This window comes from Canis lupus, chromosome 31 (assembly GCF_048164855.1).
Source record: "Canis lupus baileyi chromosome 31, mCanLup2.hap1, whole genome shotgun sequence".
NCBI lineage: Eukaryota > Metazoa > Chordata > Mammalia > Carnivora > Canidae > Canis > Canis lupus.
The window spans coordinates 33784775-33799611 of record NC_132868.1 but is presented as its reverse complement, the minus strand read 5'-3'; the positions used below and the strand labels follow the sequence as shown (position 1 = coordinate 33799611).

The following is a 14837-nucleotide window of genomic DNA, read 5'->3' as shown; positions in this document are numbered from 1 at the left end:
TTAACCACCAACCGTTGTAATTGTTTCCTTGGATGTCCTCTGACATCACCCTGAGGATGTTATAAAATGTATGAAATAATAATAATAATAATAATAAAATGTATGAAAATAATAATAATAATAATAATAATAATAATAATAATAATAATAATAATAAAATGTATGGATGTCCACACCAGAGATGATCCCCGTAGCCTACATAATACACAGTTAATGTATCATAAGGAATGTCACATGGACAAGAAAATAATTGTTTTCTCCTTTTTACAAACCTGCTGAGTGGCTAATCTCTGTAGCTTTATGTAAGCCAGTGCCCAACATCTTTTTTGGGGAATTGAGCTGTTAGACTTTTAAAGCAGTATTTGTCAAGTTTCAACGTGTGTTTACAAATGCCCTGGGAATCTTGTTAAAATGCAGATTCTGGGGTGGGGCCCAGGATTCTGCGCATCTGACAAGTACCCAGTTAATGTCAATGCTGCTGGTTGGCAGACTAGTTTAAGGACAATTATACTTATGCATTCACTTTCCTAAACCTCAGTGGTTGCAATCTAGCAAATCATAATCATATGCTTGAACATACAAGGGTCTGGTTCAGTAACAGACCTCAGAGGAACCAGTCCTCTTAATTTTCATCAGAAAGTTGTTCATGCATTTGATAGGGGCCAGCTGACTGTGGAATTCTTGAGAATGCCTGTTTCATCTTTAGAGTTGATTGGCAAGTTAGCTAGATTAATTTAGTGGATCACAATTTTTTTTTTCCTCTTCACTTAGTAGAGATTTCTCCACTGTCTTCTGTCTCTGAGTTTTGATGCTAGTTAATACTTTAGCACAGTTATTCCTTTTAACTTTTGCTTGGTTAAATTTAATTGTCGAATAGTTTTCTCCCCAGGTAGCGCTCATGGGTGCCTCTATTGCTTGAGTTCTTTCATGTTTGAGAATGCATGCTTCCTTTATATTTCAAAGGCAAATCAGATGAGGGTAATTTCCTGGGGTCATTCTACTTGTAAGCCTTGTACATACTAATTCTTTGCTTTTTTGGGTCTGATATAAATAAAGTAGTCTGAGGTCACGATGATTTATTTTTTTAATTTTTTTTTTACTTCACTCTCTCTTGCATGTGACAGGCTTCTTTCCTGACTAGATATTTGAAGAACTTTTTCATAATCTTTGAAATTCAATAACGGGACCAGGAATGTGTTTCAATATCAATAATTCAGCATTTCTTAAAGTGCACGGCTTTCTTTCTGTCTAGAATAAATCGCTCCTTATTTTCAGAGAAATTTTCTGCTGTTGTATGTTTGAATTGCTTTTCTGTTCCATTTGGCTTTCTCCTGCTGACAAACCTATTTTGTCTATGTTGGATCTTCTTTGTACAATGTATTTATTTTTATTTTCTTCAACTATTTTGACCAGATTTTATTTTCCTTTGCATTTGCTACTTTATTTTAAGCTTGTGTTCTGTGTTGGAAGTTTAATTTCCAGTTATAGTTGTAGTCCATTCTTTATTGATTGATTTCATAAATAATTGATTAAATTAATACATTAGCTCTCTAAACATATTGCTTTGATTTGGGGGGGTAAATTTTTACTTTGCTATATTTCAAATTTATAGAAAATTTACAAGAATGTAAGAAAGTACAAGGAACTCTTGTATACTCTTTGCCCAGTTCACTACCTGTTTGTCTTTTCCCTGCTGGGATATTAATACACACACACACACACACACACACACACACACATACTGTTCTTCTTGTGAACCATTTGAGAGGAAGTTATAAACATTATGACTCTTGATCAAAAAAATAGTTCAGTGTGTATTACCCAGGTACAAGGCCATTCTCTCAAGGATCATAGTACAGTAATCGAAATCAGGGAATTTAACATTGATACAATGGGATTCTCTAATCCACAGTGCATATCTAATTTTTAAAATTTGTCTCAAAAGTGTTATTATAATTGGGAATTTTTTTTGGTACAGAATCCAATCCAGGAACAGGTGACCATTGAAAAAAAATGTTCATGTCTGACATGCTATTGTTTGATCTTTGAGATTAGTTTTTACTCTTTAATTATTTTTTCATTGAAGTATAATTGACATACGATATCCTATTAATTTTAGGTGTATGTAAGAGTGATTAGTATGTTTATACGTTATGAAATAATCCCCATGGTAAGTCTACTTACCATGTGTCACCACACACAGTTATCACAATATTATTGACTACATCCCTTACATTATATCCCCATGACTTATTTATTTTATAACTGGAAGTTTGTATCTCTTTGTATCTCTTAATCCCCTTCACCTGTTTTGCTCATTACCCCCCACCCCCCACCCCACTCCTTCCCACTCTGGTAACCAACAGTTTGTTTCCTATATCTATGAAACTGTTTCTGTTTTATGTGTTTATTTGTTCATTTTTTAAGATTCCACATATAAGTGAAATTATACTGTATTGTTTTTCGCTCACTTATTTCACTCAGCATAATATTCTCTAGGTCCATCGATATTATTACAAATGGCAAGATTTCATTCTTTTTTTTTTTAATAGCTCAGTAATATTCTGATGTGTGTGTGTGTGTGTGTGTGTGTCTGTATGTGTCTGTATATCTCACATCTTTATCCATTCATATATTGGTGGATACTCAGGCCTTTAACCCATTTTGAACTTATTTTTTAAAAAATATTTTTATATTTATTGGTATTTTTTTATTTCTTAAGATCTGGTTTATTTTATTTTTTTAATAAATTTATTTTTTATTGGTGTTCAATTTGCCAACATATAGAATAACACCCAGTGCTCATCCCATCAGGTGTCCCCCTCAGTGCCCATCACCCAGTCACCCCCACCCCCTGCCCACCTCCCCTTCCACCACCCCTAGTTCATTTCCCAGAGTTAGGAGTCTCTCATTTTTATTTCCGGTATAAGACAGTGGTATAATTTCATTCTTCTGTATGTAGCTGTCAGTTTTCCCAGCACCATTTATTGAAGAGACTCTCTGGGATCTTTTCTGGTTCCATACAAATTTTAGGATTCTTTGGTCTGGCTTTGTAAAGTATGCCATTGGTATTAGATGGAATTTGCAATGGATCTTTGGATTGCTTTGGGAAGAATGGACATGATAACAATATTTATTCTTCCAATCCAGGAGTGCATTGTATATTTCCATTTATTTATGTTGTTTTCTATTTCTTACATCAGTATTTTATAGTTTCTAGAGCATAGGTCTTTCACCTCCTTAAATTTATTTCTAGATATTTTATTCTTTTTGATGCAGTTGTAAATTGGACTGTTTTCTTGATTTCTCTTTGTGATACCTTATTAGTAGTGTATAGAAATGCAACTGATTTCTGTATGTTAATTTTGTATCCTGTGACTTTACTGAATCCATTTATTAGTTCTTACAGTTTTCTGGTGGAGTCTTGGTTTTCCTGTATACAATGTTATGCCTTCTGCAAATACTGATGATTTTACTTCTTTCTTTCCAATTTTGGTGCCATTTTTTCCCCTTTTTCTTGCCTAATTGCTGTGGCTAGGACTTCTGATATTGGATATATTGAACAAAACATGGAAGTTCAATAAAAGTGGTGAAAGTAAGCATCCTTGTCTTATCCCTGATCTTAGAGGAAAGGTTTTCAGCTTTTCATAATTGAGTATAATATTAGCTTTACATTTGTCATATATGGTCTTTTTATGTTCAAGTGCATTCCTTCTGTACCCATGAGTGGGATTGGCCCAGGTTGTACCATGCTGGGGTTGTCTTGAAGAAATGGATAGAGCTATTCTAAGCTAGGGCCCGGGGCTTGTTGGGTCAGCCCTAGCAGGTCAACTATAGTACCTGGTTTCTGCTTTTGTCTGTGCTATCAAGGTGGAGGAAGAACATAAAAAAGTGGCATTTGTTAGTGTTTCCAACCCCAGAGTGATTTCTTTCCTTTTTTTTTTTTTTTTAAGATGTTATTTATTTATGAGAGAGAGAGAGAGGCAGAGACACAGGCAGAGGGAGAAACAGGCTCCATACAGGGAGGCTGACGTGTGACTCAATCCTGGGTCTCCAGGATCACGCCCTGGGCTGGAGGCAGGTGCTAAACCGCTGAGCCACCCGGGCTGCCCCCAGAGTGATTTCTAGTAGTTCCCACCACTTTTCAGACGCTCTATGGTTAGTTAATAGGTTTCCTTTACTTATAGTCCAATTTCCCTTTAAATCACTATTTTTTCTTTGTATCCTAGGATGAAAGAGTCTGTGCATGGGCCCCTCAGTGATATATGCCTCTCCACTGCAGGTTGCCACTCTGGGGATGGGATTTCCTTCATTACTGTGTCTCCATCTCTTACCCTTCCTTGTGTGCTTTCTCATTTATTGTGCAAAAGCCATTCATTCAGCCCTTAGTTCTTCTTCAGAAGGAATTGCTCTGTATGTAGGTGTAGATTAAGTGGGTCCATGGGAGGAGGTGAGTTCAGAATCTTCTATACCACCATGTTGGGCTGGCTTCTCACAGTGGTACACTCTTTTAAAACGTCGTTTTCATTATTTTTTTAGTAGTAAAAGGACTCATGGGGAATTTTCTTATGATCTTGATCTGTTTTCTACTAACTAGATTTATCTTTTATTTAATTATTCTTTGCATGTTATGGGTTCTTGGATTCGAGTTTGCATAGATAGTTGTTGTCTTTTCTTTGTGTCTTCCTCGTTTATACTCACTGTGGGTAGCTTTGCTCACATGCTTTGTCTTTTCTGATGTTAGTGAGATTCCATTTTCCCTAAAATGCACCTGTGCACCTGTGATATGACAATCTTCTCTTTGGAGCTACTATTTGTGGATTGGTTATTGCATTGTTTTCTGTATCTTGCCAGCACAGAGGCATGAGAGGATAGTTGAAGGACTGGGGAACTCATCCTCCTTTGTTGAAGGGCCTGGCCTCTCGAGTCTTCCTGATTATATTAAACTTCATTATACCTGGATTCAAATCTGTCTGTCCCTATGAGGACACCTGCAGTTTTGTAATTTTCTTTCATCTGCTAAGGTCTTAGAGTGGGTACTTACAGGCTTTAAAAATATTTCAAATAATTTATTCTTACTTCCCCTTCCCCTGCTTTTCTCCAAATTGGTGTGGTATTGGTGAGATTTAGATGACTCTCATTTTCCTGTTACTAGTTTGGTGTGAGTATTAAGTGAGGAGGGAAGTGAGTGGGCAGTGGTAGCACACAGCTACACCTCAATGAATCTTCTGTTTATTTCTTTGGTTGCCCTTTGTCAAAGTTTATTGTGTGCACTTGTATCCCTTTCTTTGTTTGATCCCTTTTGTGATTTGATTTTACTTTAATTTTCTTCTTTTTCTATTCATTTCATCATGGGTTGGAGAATGAGAGTCTATGATTCATCTATATCCATCGTCCATTTGCCTTACTCTAAAATACTAAAAATCAAATGTAACTCTCCTTGGAGGTAATTCTCACTTAAAGACCAATTCCAAAATGAAGCATGACGGGCTTGAACTGGATCTAAAAAAGGATAACCACACAGTTTTTAATCAGAAAATGAAAGGTTTCTTATTTTGATAAATTGGTAAATTCCATTATCTATAAATGAAACACAGCCCTTAATAAGCAGTAGTCTCTTGTGGTTGTTTCTAACCACTTAGCGTTCCTATTTCCTTTATCACTTTTGTACTTACGTACTTCACTTTTCCCCAGGCCACTCATCTTCTCATATGCCAACACCAGTATTTTCACTAGAATATGTAACTTTCCGTATACAAAAGCAAGCACATACTGTGTAGCCTATGAACCGCCAGGGTTTTTTTGATGGTCCAGGAGCAGAACGAAATCACTTACACACACTTGACCCATGAATAGCTCTCTTTCTATTTGGGAAGATTGGCTTTGGATGAGTGCACAGCTTTAGAGACATTCACCTGGAGCTGAAGAAGGAAGAGGGTAGCACATCAGCTGAATCAACCCAACAGTCAGTGTGAGGTGACAGATGCTGTGGTGTAATCAGCCGCTATTCTAGAAAACTCACTGTTTCTGTACAAGACTTTTGTATTCTGTTTAGCATCAATGGGCAGAAAAATTCCACCCACATTTCACTACTCATGGTGCAGCCTGGAAAAACTCCGCATGAGGTTTGGTTCCACAGAAGCACAGCTACACAATTTGACTCTTATACAAATGTAAATGTGCTCATATCCCTGTGAAAGCTAAATTTTTGAGAACAGCAAACCCGACTTGTTTTCCATTAGCTCTAGGGTACATCCACTTCCTCTAAGTTCTATGGGAAACAACTGTACCAAGGAACTGGGAGCAGAAAAGACAAAATAACTGCATTAAGTGAAGTGTTTTCCCCTTTCATTCAGATCGCTGTGGCAGATATTAAAGCCTTTTCAGAGGCAGGCAGGCAGGGCACGCAGGTGGCCGACAGGGCAGGGAATGGGTGTGCAGGTTGCAGACACCACTTTCCGCTGAATCAAGAGATAGGGGGCAGCAAAGCAGGGTAGTTGGAAGCCCGGTTCTGGGGCCAGGAGCCTGGTTTTGAAATTTGAAACCACTACTTACTAGCTTCATGACATTAGGCAAATTACTTTCTTAATCTGATTTTTCATCAGTTTCTCTGTATAAAGGATGAGTAATAATAGGCCCTATCATAAAATTGTTCAATGATTGAATTTGATTACATATTAAATATATTTATGAAAATTTCTTTCTCTCCACACACATACTCTTTTTCTCTGTCTCTTTGTCTCTCTCTCTCTCTCTCAAGAATTAATTGTCTAGCACATAGTAAGCCCTGAAAAAAAAATCTGTTAAGTTATGTAAAGAACCAGTGAATGGTACTTTCCACATACAATAGGGTAAGGTTCTCTGAATAAATCTAATTTTTGGTCAAAAACATCTAAAAGCTGTCTCCGTTATAAAGCCGTGTCTTCTTCTGGGCCACTTTGAGGGTATAGTTAGTTATAGTTCATGCCATATATTTCCTCAACAAATATCTTTGTAAATGATGCTATAGTCACTTCCTTAATGGGCTCAACATGGCAGTATAACTTACTTACCGAGTCACTTTGTCAACTTTTGAATATTGTTCTAGCCTGCAGACATTTGAGAAATACCAGAAGATATGCATTATGAGAAAGTATCAATAATAATGCATGTTAAAGCATTCATACTTTCATTAGTTAAAAATGATTCATTTATTCAAATTCATTCTGACTTGTGGTTTAAAACTTAAATTCCCATGGCAATCTATGTTTGTAGAAGTCCATTGGTAGTTACCTGAGCCAAGTAATTAAAGAGAGAAAAGTACTTTTTCTTAAACAAGAATGAATAAAAATTACCTAATACTAGCAGATGTAGCTTTATTATTGGTGAAATAAAATAGTAAGGCAGTGAGTAATTGGGGCCTCTGTTCATAGGCTGACCATCAAGTAAGATATTAAACTCTAAGAGGGCTAATCAGGATTTATAGTTAGCAAATTAAGTAAATAACCCTTGTAAGACAGTCAAGTTAAGATGTGCTGGAATGGCGGTCCTTTTTTTTTTTTTTTTAAGATTTTATTTATTTATTCATGAAACACACACACACACAGGAGAGAGAGAGAGAGGGCGGGGTGCAGAGGAAGAAGCAGGCTCCATGCAGGGAGCCCGACATGGGACTTGATCCCAGAATTCCAGAATCATGCCCCGGGCTGAAGGCAGTGGTAAACCACTGGGACACCGGGGCTGCCCTGGAATGGCAGTCTTTTTGCTTTAAATCACCTTTCAATTTAAGGGTAAAAAAAAAAAAAAAGAGTGCCATGTATAAGTGAAAGTCAGTGTATTTTAAAAAATTCTAAGGAATATGAAACCATTCAATGAGTAATAATAATCACTACTTATTTTTATATGCAACGTTGCTTCATTTGATCTTCATAACTACTCTATGAGGTAAATGAAGCAGGTACAATTTTCTATCTCCCCTTTGTAGATATAGTAACTGAGTCTCTAGATGATTTACTAACTGACCAGGGTTTTCTCTGGGTGCCCAGAAGAGCCCAGGAACAAACCCAGGCAAGTCTGCCCCACTCCTTTATCTCACCACCCTACCACAGTGCCACTTATATAATGTGAAACCCTTACTTCTAATCAATATTGTGACCGCTTAAGAGACAGAGGGTTGTGGACAGAGTGAAGGTAAAGGAAAGAAGGTATGGAGGGATAGACAAAGCAAGACACAATGACAGTAGGGATGAATGGTGGGAGAGGAAAACAAAACAAAAGTCTGAAGGGTTGGGGGTAGGGCTCACAGGTTACTGGCGAGTGTCCTTGTTGTCACACCCTCTAAACATTGTGACGTCATCTGTAGCTCTGCTAGATCTTTTTTTTTTAGTTTTTTTTTTTTTTTTTTTAGTTTTTTTTCTTTTTGTTTTTTTGTTTTTTGTTGTTTTTTTAGATAGTTCTTTAGATATTGTTATTGGTGGTGGTTGGGTTCCTTATAGGAAAGTAACCTGTTTTGTGTTCATTCTTTGAAGTTTTTAACTAGTCTTTTTGGCTCTACCTTTCTTCTTTCCCTCATTTCTTTTACTCATCTAAATATTTATTTCCCTGTAGAATAAAGTCATATATATATTATATATAATATATATAATATATATATATTTTTTAAATGTTTTGGATTTTAGAAATATACCTTAAGGGGATCCCTGGGTGGCGCAGCAGTTTGGCGCCTGCCTTTGGCCCAGGGCGCAATCCTGGAGACCCGGGATCGAATCCCACGTCGGGCTCCTGGTGCATGGAGCCTGCTTCTCCCTCTGCCTGTGTCTCTGCCTCTCTCTCTCTCTCTCTCTCTCTATCATAAATAAATAAAAATTAAAAAAAAAGAAATATACCTTAAAACTTCGTATCTAGTCAATTTTCCCCCTTTGCCATTCTTTATTATTGCCTTTAAGAAATTCTTCAATGATCAGAGAACATATACACTATTACTCCAGGGGTAGAAAAGGTTTAACTTCAATCCATTCCTAATAGTCCACTTTCTTGACAAGTATAAAGTAAATTTATAAGAGCTGAATTTCCAATATAAATGTCAATCCTGTCTTCCCTGGTCTTCTATTAGAGAAACTTGGGTTTTTGTACAATTGATCTTTTAGGTTTAACACAAACCCATAATAGTGTTTTCATTAGCAGTTTTATTTTCCTCTGCCTTGAAAATCAAATGATGTCCCCTTTGCCTTTACTAACTTCTTTTTTTTTTTTTTTTTTTTGCCTTTACTAACTTCATAGGGTATTCAGAAATATAATTTTGAGAATGAACAATTATACAAAAATAGGCCCATTCTTTATGCACCATCTGAATTAGCTCTGTGTGCATTCAGTTGAGACTCAAATGCCTGGCAGAGATTAAACACCTCTCCTGGTGGTATCTTTATATCTAAGAGTCACTGTTAGGTTTCAGTACTGTAGTTTTATCAATTCCAAATCCTGAATTGATTGCTTTCTCATGGGTAACACTCCCTATCATTGGGGTGTTGTGCATACCTGTTTTTTTTTTTTTACCTTGTGGAAAAAGACAAAAGAAAATAAAAGCCTCAGCTAAAGAATTAGATACTGGAACATAGTGATTGATGATATTGGTGAGCTAAAGAGTTTAGGGCTACTCCTAGTTCTTTTATTCTGGTTGTGTGAATTCCAAGTTACCAATCCCTTGGGGACCCACAATTTCCCAATCTCCAACAACTGGGGATGCCACAAAAATTCTAGCTGAATAATTTTTTATTTTTCTCAAAATTAGTCTTATACAGAGCCCCAAATTTATATGAGACCAGGTGAAAGCTGTCTTGATTTCTTTGGAGTTGTGGGAGCAGAAACCTCATCCCCAAACCTACTGAATCTATGATACATCATGTATCATAATTTGAAAGTCACTGGCCTAAAAAATTTTAAGGATATTTCCAGTTGTAAATGTATTGAGGTCTGTCTTGCAGCAGGAATAATCTGAAGTTTCTTCCAGCAGGGGAATCTCTGCTTGCTCAAAAACTTCAAGTAAGTACTTTCTACCAAGGAATAATTATTATAATAATAACAATTATTATTATCATTCCCCTCTCAGTCAAATGTATAATACACATAGTTTGGTGTGTGGTCCTTCTGATTAAGAAGGTATTTGCTTGGCATTTTCATAAGAGTAAAGGGAAGAATAACACCCAGTAATTTTAACTGTTTTATAAGTTTTAAAAGTCATCCTAACATAACCTTAGGTATAAGTTAGATGGCCCTTACAACTTTATCAAAGATGAAAAGAAGGCATTATGGTCTAATATAGTAATCATATTTATTTCTGTACTTGACTTTTTGGTAGTTTATATAAAATATGCTTACTTGCCCATTTGCTCATTTAACTTGCACTATTTGTCCTTACCTGAGCTAAATCATAGGCCAGCTTCATGTAAAAGATTGAAGGCTTCTCCCCTTTCACATAAAAATGGTTATTATCTACCCAAACAAGGCAAGGAAGCAGAAAAAGAAAGGGTAGTTTTGCCAAAACTCACCTTTGCCTTAGACTGTTCAGGGGTAAAGCTTTTATTCCTTAGAATACAAAAGTAAACAATAAATTATTTAACATTCAGGCAAATGGAAGAGTTGCATAATATTCTAGCTTTGAAGAGGGTCCCATGATTTTCTTTGCAATTTTGTAAATTCTCAAGACAATCAACACCTTAATTATAATATATATTTAAAAACTGATATGGTTAGGTGAAATAAGTCAGAGAAAGACAAATTCTGTGTAATATCATTTATATGTGGAATCTAAAAAAAGCCAAACTCATAGAGACAGAGGCTAGAATAGTGTTTACCATGGGCTAGGGGATGGGGGAAATGGGGGAAATATTGATCAAAGTGTATACTCTTCCCGCTAGAAGAAGAATAAATTCTGGAATGTAATGTACACCATGGTGATTATAGTTAACAACATATATACTTGAAGGTTGCTAAGAAAGTAGATTTTAAATGTTCTCACCAAAAACAAAAAAAGCTAATTATATAGCATAATGGAGGTGTTTGTTAACTAACACTATGGTGGTAACCATTTGGCAATATATAAGTGTTCCAATCAATATATTGTACATCTTAAACTCATGCAGTGTTACATGTCCATCATATCTCCATAAAGCTGAAAAGAATCGGAGAATTTGCTAAAAACCGAATCAATATGATGAAAGTAACTTGATACCCAAGCCTAATTCAGAAGCTCAGATCAAAATTACTTCGTACTCTGCCCACCCCACAAATTCTAGAAAATTGAGATGATTAGAAATCTGTGCTGACCTTCCTTGTACTGCTTATAGTTTATGCTGGGTAAACTTTCAGCACCATATACTGTGCATTTGTGTCTTGAATTTATGTGTTGACAGTGCATGAAATAAAATGTTTCAGATCCTTCAGAAAAGCTTTACAGCCTAACCTCAGAAGAATTACCAGCCTTCAACAACCATTCGTTGAACATAAGTCAGACTACACTAGATTTCCGTAAGACCTCGAGTGCAAGAGGCCCCTGCACAGTTGAAGAATGGAGGTAGGTTAAGCCTGCAGCCCATATCCATATGTAAATATAGTGCATAGTGAAATTTTTGACGAGCCCCAAATAGTTATCTTTACTATATAAAGAAGGAGTGTCCTTATGTGTGCACTTTACATGGCCATTCTTTATAAAAATGTCTAGGTCTTTTGTTGACATATTACCAGGACTTAGTAAAAGTCTTATGAAGTGATTACTTGAATGTGAAGAGATAATTCTCTGCTCCACAATGTGTGTCAGCAAAAAGAAAAGATATTTGGAATTTTATAATCATTCAGCCTTTCTTCTTATACTGAAAGACAGTTGCTTTACTTGCATTAATTAACTTAATAAATTTCAATACTCTGCACTAATAGAATCTTAATGTGAATAAGGTTTTTAGAATATTGAGAAGAGTCTTTCTTAAAATCAAGATTGTTAATGATAGCATATTTTAAATTGTATAATTTCATTCTTTTCCTCGTGTGAAAAACATTTAGGGATGATCAGTCTATAGAGAGCACAGGTTATACTAATAAATGCTTCAGAAAGTAGTTCATCGTGTTGATCTATTATTGACATGCTGGAATCTCTTTAAAAAAGGATGAAGGATTTTTCCAGAAGGATCAAGATAAATGTAAAATAAAAGTTCCTTGAATTGTAAATTCCTTTGACTGGTTTGAAGTCTGATATTGCAGTGAAAGGGAATCAAGAGTCCATTAGTCTGTCTTTCTAAAGGACAAAATCATTTAGCTGTGGTCCTTGGATTTTTGCATTTCTAACACCACTTACATTTTTAAAAAGAGGGATCAATATAAAATCGCTATTTTTTTTTCCTAAAAAGCTTTCTTAAAACAAAGTAACTAAACTTAAGGCATACCCTTGGCATCATTTCATGAAAGAAAAGACATTTACTACTAAAAATATAAAGGAGCAAACAGAATAAAGCACAGTTCTTTAAAATTAAAAAAATGTCATGAAAAAGTCATTACCTTGCCCTTATTTTCTCTTCTTAGACTAGTGAAAATTTTTATCTCAGTCAGATCTGCCCTGGTCCACAGATCAGAGCTTAGGAACAGCTGATTTAGCCTCTGTTGGGCATTTAAAAGCTTCCCAAAAAATATCCATCGCAGGGTGAAGTATTTTATGTTATTTGGTGGCATACATGGGCTGAAATTCTAGATAACTTGGACAAAAAAATCTGAGTCATACAAACTCCTTTCTGTTGCCCCACTTCCCTCCCTATAGCTGACACCCATAGGCTAGAGTTTCTAGCAGTTCCTTTCCCCAATAAAATGTAACAAAATAACTAAATAATTGCTGCGATTAATTTTGGCTTTGGCATATCTTGACTGGCTATCCACATCGTCCTAATTTACTGTACACAAAAGAGGTGATTTATCTGGCAGTCTATTCATTGGGATTCTATTAAACAGCCAATGTAATGATGAATGTTCTTAATGATGACCCTGAGGCTCTGCAAGTTCCTGAAGTGCCTTTTGAATCATCAATGAAAGACACAACCAGAGACCATAAAATCTCCCCTTGGTTCCACTGTGGCTTTATTTCTTGGGAGAGGGAGAATGATGAGAATTTCTCATTAAAAGGAGGCTTGGTATATTGGGCACGTTGAAAATTATGGCCCCAGACTGAGACAGCCCCCTCACATCTGCCTGCCTCCAATGACTTCAATGCATGTCGTATTGATCAGAAGATAAATGAAGAGTTGAAACCTGGTTCTGTATATTGTGTATTGATCTTTTAATGTATTTCCAGCTCTTCTGAAAGAGATACTGAAACTCAGTCTTTGCTAACACTTTCTGAAAGCAGCACAGATGAGGAGGAAGAGGATTTTCTTGACAAGCAACATGTCATCACACTACCATGGTCATAGAGTGCCTAATGATAATGATCATTTGTTCATTACTTTTTCCATTTTGTACCTAAAGTAAAGCAAACAGCTGAAAAAGTGACCAAGTGATTACCTGTCCAGGTGCTGGAGATTTTGATTATTGATGTTTCTGATATTTCAAGGTTTTCAGACTAATAAAAGTTAATGAAATTATAAGTTTAAGGGCTTTTTCTTCCAAATGATTTATTGTATGTCAAACACTATATTGCAGATCATATTAGGAAAATTAGGTGAATTTGTAAAAATAGCAGTTATAATTATGTCTCTAGAACCTACTATAGGTTAGAACATGATTGCATTTAAAGTAATATTTAATTGTTGGATTGTATTTAAATAATTGTGTCTTCATAAGAGTATACATTTGATCACCAACTCATACTTGGCAATACCATTAATTGAGCCTACAATCCATATTTTACTTTGGTAATTACTATTTTGTTTTCGTTTTTTTTTTTTTTTATTATTATTCTGTTAGGGTTTTTAACATTTAGAAAAGTTCTGCTAACTTCAAACTTTGTTGCCAGAAGAGAAAAAGAGGACCCAATATAAAGCAGAAGTAACACTTGTCATTCTAGTATGACATAGAAACATATACTTGAGAATGCAGAAACCCACCCCCACCCCAAGCATCTTACTTTGAGGGTCAGTGTGATGGTTAATTTTATGTCAACTTGGCTAGACTATGGTACCCATATATTTGGTGAAACTATATTCTAAATGTCTCTGTGAAGGTATTTTTTAGATGAGCTTAACATTTAAATAAATAGACTTTGAGTAAAGCTGATCACCCTTCATGATGTATGTGGGTCTCATCTAATCAGTTTGAAACTCTTTTTTTTTTTTTAAGATTTTATTTATTTATTCATGAGAGACAGAGAGAGAGAGAGAGAGGGAGAGAGAGAGAAACAGAGAGAGAGAGGCAGAGATTTAGGGCAGAGGGAGAAGCGGGCTCCGTGCAAGGAGCCTGATGTGGTCGATCCCGGATCCTGGGATCACACCCTGAGCCAAAGGCTGACTCTCAACCGCTGAGCCACCCAGGTGTCCCAAATCAGTTTGAAAATCTTAAGAGAAAAAAGACGCAAGTCCTCCAAAGAGGAGGGACTGCTGCCTTCATATTGCCTTTGGGCTCAAACTGCAGCATCAACTCTTTCCTAGGTCTCCAGCCTTCTGTCCTGCCCTGTAGATTTTGAATTTGCTAGCTGACACAATTGGTTCTGTTTGCCTGGAGAACCCTGACCAATACAAATACTTGTTGCTGGATTCTTGTGATAATGAAAGAAAATAACCCATATAGAGGTGTTCTCCTGGTCTTGAGTAGTAGGAGATCTTCGGGTTGATGGGTTTCTGTGCTTTACATGGTGTTTTGATTCAAGGGTTTAACAAAAGAAGAAGACA

At 36.1% G+C, this 14837-nt stretch overlaps 1 protein-coding gene across 15 annotated transcripts in view; it reads left to right on the top strand.

Moving 5' to 3' along the window:
• ZBBX (zinc finger B-box domain containing) overlaps positions 1-13598 on the top strand; it is a 112192-nt gene extending 98594 nt beyond the window's left edge. For 5 of the 15 annotated variants that reach the window (XM_072807963.1, XM_072807966.1, XM_072807961.1 and 2 more), the window contains 2 exons: positions 11410-11548; positions 13307-13598. In XM_072807963.1, coding sequence (XP_072664064.1) covers positions 11410-11548; positions 13307-13424 — 257 coding nt within the window. In that variant the 3' untranslated portion in view covers positions 13425-13598. Of the gene's footprint in view, positions 1-9985; positions 10018-11387; positions 11549-13306 lie in introns of those variants that run through there. The other 10 variants (XR_012022033.1, XR_012022029.1, XR_012022028.1 and 7 more) reach the window with 9 other exon arrangements.
• The last annotated feature ends 1239 nt before the right edge of the window (positions 13599-14837 follow it).